The sequence below is a fragment of the Oncorhynchus nerka genome, linkage group LG26, assembly GCF_034236695.1.
Source record: "Oncorhynchus nerka isolate Pitt River linkage group LG26, Oner_Uvic_2.0, whole genome shotgun sequence".
Classification (NCBI taxonomy): Eukaryota; Metazoa; Chordata; class Actinopteri; order Salmoniformes; family Salmonidae; genus Oncorhynchus; species Oncorhynchus nerka.
In genome coordinates, this window is record NC_088421.1 from 44,309,549 (window position 1) to 44,319,891 (window position 10,343).

At 45.3% G+C, this 10,343-nt stretch overlaps 1 protein-coding gene across 1 annotated transcript in view; it reads left to right on the top strand.

The window, feature by feature from the left end:
- The first annotated feature begins 1,533 nt into the window (after window positions 1–1,533).
- LOC135564768 (ras-related C3 botulinum toxin substrate 3-like) overlaps window positions 1,534–10,343 on the top strand; it is a 9,945-nt gene continuing 1,135 nt past the window's right edge. The window contains exons 1-5 of the mRNA XM_065010786.1: window positions 1,534–1,643; window positions 1,907–2,024; window positions 5,631–5,693; window positions 6,293–6,452; window positions 7,948–10,343. The exon at window positions 7,948–10,343 is cut by the window's right edge and continues 1,135 nt beyond it. Of these exons, the coding sequence (XP_064866858.1) occupies window positions 1,549–1,643; window positions 1,907–2,024; window positions 5,631–5,693; window positions 6,293–6,452; window positions 7,948–8,078 (567 nt within the window). The 5' untranslated portion in view covers window positions 1,534–1,548 and the 3' untranslated portion in view covers window positions 8,079–10,343. The remainder of the gene's footprint in view (window positions 1,644–1,906; window positions 2,025–5,630; window positions 5,694–6,292; window positions 6,453–7,947) is intronic.

The following is a 10,343-nucleotide window of genomic DNA, read 5'->3' on the forward strand; positions in this document are numbered from 1 at the left end:
CCCTGTATATAGCCTCCACATTGACTCTGTACCGTAATACCCTGTATATAGCCTCCACATTGACTCTGTACCGTAACACCCTGTATATAACCTCCACATTGACTCTGTACCGTAATACCCTGTATATAGCCTCCACATTGACTCTGTACCGTAATACCCTGTATATAGCCTCCACATTGACTCTGTACCGTAATACCCTGTATATAACCTCCACATTGACTCTGTACCGTAATACCCTGTATATAGCCTCCACATTGACTCTGTACCGTAATACCCTGTATATAGCCTCATTTCTTATTTTGCTGCTGCTGTTTAATTATTTGTTACTTTTATTTAAAACATTTTACTTATCTATTTTTTACTTAACACTTATTTTTATTTTTATTTTCTTAACTTCTTAAAGCATTGTTGGTTAAGGGCTTGTAAAGTAAGCCTTTCACTGTAAGGTCTACACACCTGTTGTATTCGGCACATGTGCCAAATACAATTTGATTTGATTTGAGCTCCTAACCCTTAACCTAATTCTAACCCTAAGCCCCCTAGAAATAGCATTTGACCTTGTGGGGACCAACAAAATGTTCTTGTAGGGACTTCAAGTATGGTCTAACATGTCCACACACACACACACACACACACACACACACACACACACACAGTAATGATGTGGAGTCTTCAGATAGCAGGCCCCCCTCTCTGATATTTATATTTTTATTGAACCTTTAACTAATTAAGAACAAATTCTTATTTACATTGACGGCCTACCAAAAGGCAAAAGGCCCCCTGCGTGGACGGGGCCTGGGATTAAAATTAAAATATAGGACCAAACACACATCACGACGAGAGACAACCCAACAGTCCATAAAGAGAGACCTAAGACAACAACATAGCAAGGCAGCTGTGGTCTGCCAATGTGCCCCCCAGCCAAAAGTCTATGTAGGACAGTGTCTGTGTTCACACACACACACACACACACACACACACACACACACACACACACTGCCAAACAACCATACACAGCCTGTAGCCTTTTTTTATTGATTTGATTATTACTCTCTCTATCTCTCTCTCTCTCTCTCTCTCTCTCTCTTTCTCTCTATCCCTCTCTCTCTCTCTATCTCTCTCTCACTCTCTCTTTCTCTCTCGCTCTCTATATTTCTCTCTATCCCTCTCTCTCTCTCTATCCCTCTCTCTCTATCTCTCTCTCTATCCCTCTCTCTCTCTCTCTATCCCTCTCTCTCTCTCTATCTCTCTCTCACTCTCTCTTTCTCTCTCGCTCTCTATATTTCTCTCTATCCCTCTCTCTCTCTCTATCCCTCTCTCTCTATCTCTCTCTCTATCCCCCTCTCTCTCTCTCTATCTCTCTCTCTCTCTCTCTCTACTCTCTATCCCTCTCTCTCTCTACCCTCTCTCTCTCTATATATATATATATATATATATATCTCAATTCATGTTTCAATTTCATGTTTTTAGTTTTTATTGGCATGGGAAACATATGTTTCCATTGCGAAAGCAAGGGAAATAGATAATAAACAAATGTAAAATAAAGAAATGTCTCATTCTTTGTCTCTCAGAGCGGTGGGAAAGACATGTCTTCTCATCAGCTATACCACCAATGCCTTCCCTGGAGAATACATCCCCACAGTGTGAGTATCATAGCATGAAGCTGCACTACAATGATGGTGTGTGTGTGTGTGTGTGTGTGTGTGTGTGTGTGTACTACTGTAACAACAGGATATTAATGTCTCTGTTTAAGGGTTCCCCTCTCATCCCTCATCCCTGTTTGTGTGTGTGTGCGCATGCCTGTTTATGTGTGTGTGCATGCCTGTTTGTGTGTGTGCGTGCATGCCTGTGTGTGTGTGTGTGTGTGTGTGTGTGTACTTCTCTGAACAACATCCTGTCCTCTCAGGTTTGACAACTACTCTGCCAATGTGATGGTAGATGGGAAACCAGTGAATCTGGGACTGTGGGATACTGCAGGACAGGAGGACTACGACAGGCTCAGACCACTGTCCTATCCACAGACGGTAACTCACTCACTCACTCACCCCCATCTCTCATTCATTATCACTCATACACATTCCACATCCTCCATTTTGTGTCTTCCTGGTTCTGCTTAACTCATTCTCCACACAGTTTCCTGTTATTCCACTGTTTTCCTCATTATCTCGCCAGTGGCGGCTCCGTCAGAAACACAGCTCCCTGCCTGCCTGGCTGCTGCTTCAGAGAAAATGATTAGGGGGGCTATTTGAGCGTTTCACCCATCCCAGCCAGAGAGGAGAATAGTCATATTCTCACACAAATTATCAAGGAACCTACCAGGTACAACCCTAAATCCGTAACCATGGGCACCCTCATAGATATCATCCTGACCAACTTGCCCTCTAAATACACCTCTGCTGTCTCCAACCAGGATCTCAGTGATCATTGCCTGCGTCCGTAATTGGTCCACGGTCAAACAACGACCCCTCATCACTGTCAAACGCTCCCTAAAACACTTCAGCAAGCAGGCCTTTCTAATCTACCTGGCCCGGGTATCCTGGAAGGATATTGACCTCATTCCGTCAGTAGAGGATGCCTGTTTGCTCTTTAAAAGTGCTTTCCTCACCATCTTAAATAAGCCCCATTCAAAACATGTAGACCTAAGAACAGATATAGCCCCTGGTTCCCACCTGACTTGACTGCCCTCGACCAGCACAAAAACATCCTGTGGCGTTTTGCACTAGCATCGAATAGCCCCCGTGAGATGCAACTTTTCAGGGAAGTCAGGAACCAATATACACAGTCAGTTAGGGAAGCTAAGGCTAGCTTTTTCAAACAGAAATTTGCATCCTGTAGCACTAATTCCAAAAAGTTTTGAGACACTGTAAAATCCATGGAGAATAAGAGCACCTCCTCCTCTCAGCTGCCCACTGCACTGAGGCTAGGAAACACTGTCACCACCGATAAATCTACGATAATCCATCATTTCAATAATACCTAGGTGTCTGGTTAGACTGTAAACTCTCCTTCCAGACTCACATTAAGCATCTCCAATCCAAAATTAAATCTAGAATTGGCTTTGTATTTCGCAACAAAGCCTCCTTCACTCATGCTGCCAAACATACCCTCGTAAAACTGACCATCCTACCAATCCTCGACTTCGGCGATGTCATTTATAAAATAGCCTCCAACACTCTACTCAACTAATTGGATGTAGTCTATCACAGTGTCATCCGTTTTGTCACCGAAGCCCCATATACAACCCACCACTGTGACCTGTATGCTCTCGTTGGCTAGCCCTCGCTACATATTCGTCGCCAAACCCACAGGTTCCAGGTCATGTATAAGTCTTTGCTAGGTAAAGCCCCGCCATATCCCAGCTCACTGGTCACCATAGCAGCAGCCACAAATATACCATGCTCCAGCAGGTATATTTCACTGGTCATCCCCAAAGCCAACACCTACTTTGGCAGCCTATCCTTCCAGTTCTCTGCTGCCAATGACTGGAACGAATTGTAAAAATCACTGAAGCTGGAGACTTATATCTCCCTCTCTAACTTTAAGCATCAGCTGTCAGAGCAGCTTACGGATCACTGTACCTGTACATAGCCCATCTGTGAATAGCCCACCCAACTACCTCATCCCCATATTGTTATTATTATTATTTTGTTGTTGCTCTTTTTCACCCCAGTATCTCTACTTGCACATCATCATCTGCACATCTATCACTCCAGTGTTAAACTGCTAAATTGTAATTATTTTGCCTCTATGGCCTATTTATTGCCTTTACCTCCCTAATCTTACTACATTTGCACACACTGTACATAGATTTTTCTATTGTGTTATTGACTGTACGTTTGTTTATTCCATGTGTATCTCTGTGTTGTTGTTTTTGTCGCACTGCTTTGCTTTATCTTGGCCAGGTCGCAGTTGTAAATGAGAACTTGTTCTCAACTGGCCTACCTGGTTAAAGAAGGTGTTCTCAACTGGCCAACCTGGTTAAATGAAGGCAAAATATAAAAAAATATAGTAAATCAAATCAAATTTGTGTATAAAGCCCTTCGTACATCAGCTGATATCTCAAAGTGCTGTACAGAAACCCAGCCTAAAACCCCAAACAGCAAGCAATGCAGGTGTAGAAGCACGGTGGCTAGGAAAACTCCCTAGAAAGGCCAAAACCTAGGAAGAAACCTAGAGAGGAACCAGGCTATGTGAGGTGGCCAGTCCTCTAGTAGTCAGACCAGTGACAGTGACAGGCCAACCACCAGGATTACTGAGTGGTGTTGTTATACCACATTAACACATCCTGTCTGTCTCATTAATACATCCTGTCTGCCTCATTAACACATCCTGTCTGCCTCATTAACACATCCTGTCTGTCTCATTAATACATCCTGTCTGCCTCATTAATACATCCTGTCTGCCTCATTAATACATCCTGTCTGCCTCATTAACACATCCTGTCTGCCTCATTAACACATCCTGTCTGCCTCCCTGTCCAGAGCAACCCCTGCACACACACACACACGAACACACACACTGCTGTTGCATTGCGAGGCCCCAGCTCCTCTGTAAGGCTCCCGTACCTGCTCTGAATACCAACGCATACTTTAGTCTCTCCAGCTGCTGTCCTATTCTATACAGAACCTAGAGAGTCACTGAGTCACAGAAATCACAGAGTCCAACGCACCCTGTAGTCTCTTTCTATACAGAACCTAGAGAGTCACTGAGTCACAGATTCCAACTCACCATGTAGTCTCTCCAGCTGCTGTCCTATTCTATACAGAACCTAGAGAGTCACTGAGTCACAGAGTCCAACTCACCCTGTAGTCTCTCTAGCTGCTTTCCTATTCTATACAGAACCTAGAGAGTCACTGAGTCACAGAGTCCAACTCACCCTGTAGTCTCTCTAGCTGCTTTCCTATTCTATACAGAACCTAGAGAGTCACTGAGTCACAGAAATCACAGAGTCCAACGCACCCTGTAGTCTCTTTCTATACAGAACCTAGAGAGTCACTGAGTCACAGAGTCCAACTCACCATGTAGTCTCTCTAGCTGCTGTCCTATTCTATACAGAACCTAGAGAGTCACTGAGTCACAGAAATCACAGAGTCCAACGCACCCTGTAGTCTCTTTCTATACAGAACCTAGAGAGTCACTGAGTCACAGAGTCCAACTCACCCTGTAGTCTCTCCAGCTGCTGTCCTATTCTATACAGAACCTAGAGAGTCACTGAGTCACAGATTCCAACTCACCCTGTAGTCTCTCTAGCTGCTGTCCTATTCTATACAGAACCTAGAGAGTCACTGAGTCACAGAGTCCAACTCACCCTGTAGTCTCTTTCTATACAGAACCTAGAGAGTCACTGAGTCAGAGTCCAACTCACCCTGTAGTCTCTTTCTATACAGAACCTAGAGAGTCACTGAGTCACAGAGTCCAACTCACCATGTAGTCTCTCCAGCTGCTGTCCTATTCTATACAGAACCTAGAGAGTCACTGAGTCACAGAGTCCAACTCACCCTGTAGTCTCTCCAGCTGCTGTCCTATTCTATACAGAACCTAGAGAGTCACTCATTGTTTTCCCATGCAGTGTTTCTTGTTTAGTCAGCCTGTTTAATATACTGTCTGTTTTCTGTTTATTGTCTGAACAGGACGTGTTCTTGACATGCTTCTCTCTGGTGAGCCCTGCCTCCTTTGAGAACGTCAGAGCTAAGGTGAGTGTCTCTATCACCCTGCTAAATAACAGTGATGGTAATATCCCTAATATGGTCAGCTCCACATTGTACAGTAATATCCCTAATATGGTCAGCTCCACATTGTACAGTGTTACATTGTGTTTATTCATGTTGCTGTTGGGGCTGTTGGCCCAACTCCACAACCTCTTTATGTAGGTCGACCTTTTAAGACCTTATAACCCTTTGACCTTCATGATCTTAACAGTGGCACTTCCGGGTACCACTGTTCAAGGTCACATAGAGGTCAAGGGTTAATGTTTATTACATTTTTTAAAATGTAACTAGGCAAGTCAGTTAAGAACAAATTCTTATTTACAATGACGGTCTAAGGCTCTGCATCTCAGTGGTAGAGGCGTCACGACAGACACCCTGGTTCGAATCCAGGCTGTATCACAACCGGCCGTGTTTGAGAGTCCCCTAGGGCGGCGTACAATTGGCCCAGTGTCGTCTGGGTTTGGCCCGTGTAGGCCGTCATTGTAAATAAGAATTTGTTCTTAACTGACTTGCCTAGTTAAATAAAGGTTCAAATTAAATGAAAGTGAACCTTTGACCTTTGACCTCTATGTGACCTTGAACAGTGGTATCCGGAAGTGCGTCACCACTGCCCCAACACCCCCATCATCCTGGTGGGCACGAAGCTGGACCTGAGGGACGACAAGGACACTATTGAGAGGCTGAGGGACAAGAAGTTGTCCCCAATCACCTACCCTCAGGGCTTGGCCATGGCACGGGAGATAGGTGGGTGTCTGTGGAGGGTGGTGTTTTAGAAGTTGTCCCCAATCACCTACCCTCAGGGCCTGGCCATGGCACGGGAGATAGGTGGGTGTCTGTGGAGGGTGGTGTTTTAGAAGTTGTCCCCAATCACCTACCCTCAGGGCCTGGCCATGGCATGGAGGATGGTGTTTTAGTTTGAGAACGAGAGGATGTAGTGTGTCTGTGGAGGGTGGTGTTTTAGTTTGAGAACGAGAGGATGTAGTGTGTCTGTGGAGGGTGGTGTTTTAGTTTGAGAACGAGAGGATGTAGTGTGTCTGTGGAGGGTGGTGTTTTAGTTTGAGAACGAGAGGATGTAGTGTGTCTGTGGAGGATGGTGTTTTAGTTTGAGAACGAGAGCGAGGATGTAGTGTGTCTGTGGAGGATGGTGTTTTAGTTTGAGAACGAGAGGATGTAGTGTGTCTGTGGAGGATGGTGTTTTAGTTTGAGAACGAGAGCGAGGATGTAGTGTGTCTGTGGAGGATGGTGTTTTAGTTTGAGAACGAGAGGATGTAGTGTGTCTGTGGAGGATGGTGTTTTAGTTTGAGAACGAGAGCGAGGATGTAGTGTGTCTGTGGAGGATGGTGTTTTAGTTTGAGAACGAGAGGATGTAGTGTGTCTGTGGAGGATGGTGTTTTAGTTTAAGAACGAGAGGATGTAGTGTGTCTGTGGAGGATGGTGTTTTAGTTTGAGAACGAGAGGATGTAGTGTGTCTGTGGAGGATGGTGTTTTAGTTTGAGAACGAGAGCGAGGATGTAGTGTGTCTGTGGAGGGTGGTGTTTTAGTTAGAGAACGAGAGAGAGGATGTAGTGTGTCTGTGGAGGATGGTGTTTTAGTTTGAGAACGAGAGGATGTAGTGTGTCTGTGGAGGATGGTGTTTAGTTTGAGAACGAGAGCGAGGATGTAGTGTGTCTGTGGAGGATGGTGTTTTAGTTTGAGAACGAGAGGATGTAGTGTGTCTGTGGAGGATGGTGTTTTAGTTTGAGAACGAGAGCGAGGATGTAGTGTGTCTGTGGAGGGTGGTGTTTTAGTTAGAGAACGAGAGAGAGGATGTAGTGTGTCTGTGGAGGATGGTGTTTTAGTTTGAGAACGAGAGGATGTAGTGTGTCTGTGGAGGATGGTGTTTTAGTTTGAGAACGAGAGGATGTAGTGTGTCTGTGGAGGATGGTGTTTTAGTTTGAGAACGAGAGGATGTAGTGTGTCTGTGGAGGATGGTGTTTTAGTTTGAGAACGAGAGCGAGGATGTAGTGTGTCTGTGGAGGATGGTGTTTTAGTTTGAGAACGAGAGGATGTAGTGTGTCTGTGGAGGATGGTGTTTTAGTTTGAGAACGAGAGGATGTAGTGTGTCTGAATGTGTTTCTGACAGCCTCTTTGAGCTCTAGGTGAACTCACCAATTTTTGAATCCCAAGTTTCTGACTGACCAATTGGATGTGTGTCTGTCCTCATCCCCTTCTCTGATTGGCTGTCTCCTGTCCCCTACAGGTGCGGTGAAGTACCTGGAGTGCTCAGCCCTGACCCAGAGGGGGCTGAAGACGGTTTTCGACGAGGCCATCCGGGCCGTCCTGTGCCCGCCACCAATCAAAAAGAGGCGCAAGAAGTGCACCCTCTTCTGAGGGGGGGGGGGGTCTGCAAGAAATTAAAACTGAATCTACTGCTAATCTATCGCTGTCAGTGTCTCAAATACTACCCTAGTCCCCCTTTAACACTGGCCAAAAGTAGTGCACTATGTAGGGAATAGGGTTTTTATTTGTAAGGGAGTAGTAGTGCACTATGTAGGGAATAGGGTTAATGTTTGTAAAGGAGCAGTAGTGCACTATGTAGGGAATAGGGTTGTTGTTTGTAAGAGAGTGGTAGTGCACTATGTAGGGAATAGGCAACGCTTCACAGATATAGGTTGAACTTGAAATGTGTGTCCCAAATTGCACCTGATTCCTTAAATAGTGCACTACCTTTGACCAGGACCCACATAGGGAATAGGGTGCACTACTTTTGACCAGGGCCCATATAGGGAATAGGGTGCCATTTGGGAAACAGACTAAGGCACAATTAATTGAACTCCTCTTTAGGACTTTTTTGTGACCGATTCCTTAAATCAATTGGGTAAATTGAATGGGTCAGTGTCTCAGAGAGAGAGGCCATTGAATGGGTCAGTGTCTCAGAGAGAGAGGCCATTGACTGGGTCAGTGTCTCAGAGAGAGAACAGGTCAGTGTCTCAGAGAGAGAGGCCATTGAATGGGTCAGTGTCTCAGAGAGAGAGGCCATTGACTGGGTCAGTGTCTCAGAGAGAGAGGCTATTGAACGGGTCAGTGTCTCAGAGAGAGAGGCCATTGAATGGGTCAGTGTCTCAGAGAGAACAGGTCAGTGTCTCAGAGAGAGATACCATTGAACGGGTCAGTGTCTCAGAGAGAGAGGCCATTGAATGGGTCAGTGTCTCAGAGAGAGAGGCCATTGACTGGGTCAGTGTCTCAGAGAGAGAGGCTATTGAATGGGTCAGTGTCTCAGAGAGAGAGGCCGTTGAACGGGTCAGTGTCTCAGAGAGAGAGGCCATTGAACCGGTCAGTGTCTCAGAGAGAGAGGCCGTTGAATGGGTCAGTGTCTCAGAGAGAGAGGCCGTTGAACGGGTCAGTGTCTCAGAGAGAGAGGCCATTGAATGGGTCAGTGTCTCAGAGAGAGAGGCCATTGAATGGGTCAGTGTCTCAGAGAGAACAGGTCAGTGTCTCAGAGAGAACAGGTCAGTGTCTCAGAGAGAACAGGTCAGTGTCTCAGAGAGAACAGGTCAGTGTCTCAGAGAGAGAGGCCATTGAACAGGTCAGTGTCTCAGAGAGAGAGGCCATTGACTGGGTCAGTGTCTCAGAGAGAACAGGTCAGTGTCTCAGAGAGAGAGGCCATTGACTGGGTCAGTGTCTCAGAGAGAACGGGTCAGTGTCTCAGAGAGAGAGGCCATAGACTGGGTCAGTGTCTCAGAGAGAGAGGCCATTGAATGGGTCAGTGTCTCAGAGAGAGAGGCCATTGAATGGGTCAGTGTCTCAGAGAGAGAGGCTATTGAATGGGTCAGTGTCTCAGAGAGAACAGGTCAGTGTCTCAGAGAGAGAGGCCATTGACTGGGTCAGTGTCTCAGAGAGAGAGGCCATTGAACAGGTCAGTGTCTCAGAGAGAGAGGCTATTGAATGGGTCAGTGTCTCAGAGAGAGAGGCCATTGAATGGGTCAGTGTCTCAGAGAGAGAGGCCATTGAATGGGTCAGTGTCTCAGAGAGAGAGGCCGTTCTAGAGATGGAGATGGAGGAACAACCATAATGGGTTGTAAATCTGATACTGTCCTGATTAACTCAACTTCTTTCCTTTATAAGACAAAATACAGAACTCACACAGACACACACAGGTGATTGGTTTATGTATATAACCAGTACAGTACTATAAGACCAGGTGATTGGTTTATGTCTATAACCAGTACAGTACTATAAGACCAGGTGATTGGTTTATGTATATAACCAGTACAGTACTGTAGTACCAGGTGATTGGTTTATGTATATAACCAGTACAGTACTGTAGTACCAGGTGATTGGTTTATGTCTATAACCAGTACAGTACTGTAGGACCAGGTGATTGGTTTATGTATATAACCAGTACAGTACTATAAGACCAGGTGATTGGTTTATGTCTATAACCAGTACAGTACTATAAGACCAGGTGATTGGTTTATGTATATAACCAGTACAGTACTATAAGACCAGGTGATTGGTTTATGTATATAACCAGTACAGTACTATAAGACCAGGTGATTGGTTTATGTCTATAACCAGTACAGTACTATAAGACCAGGTGATTGGTTTATGTATATAACCAGTACAGTACTATAAGACCAGGTGATTGGTTTATGT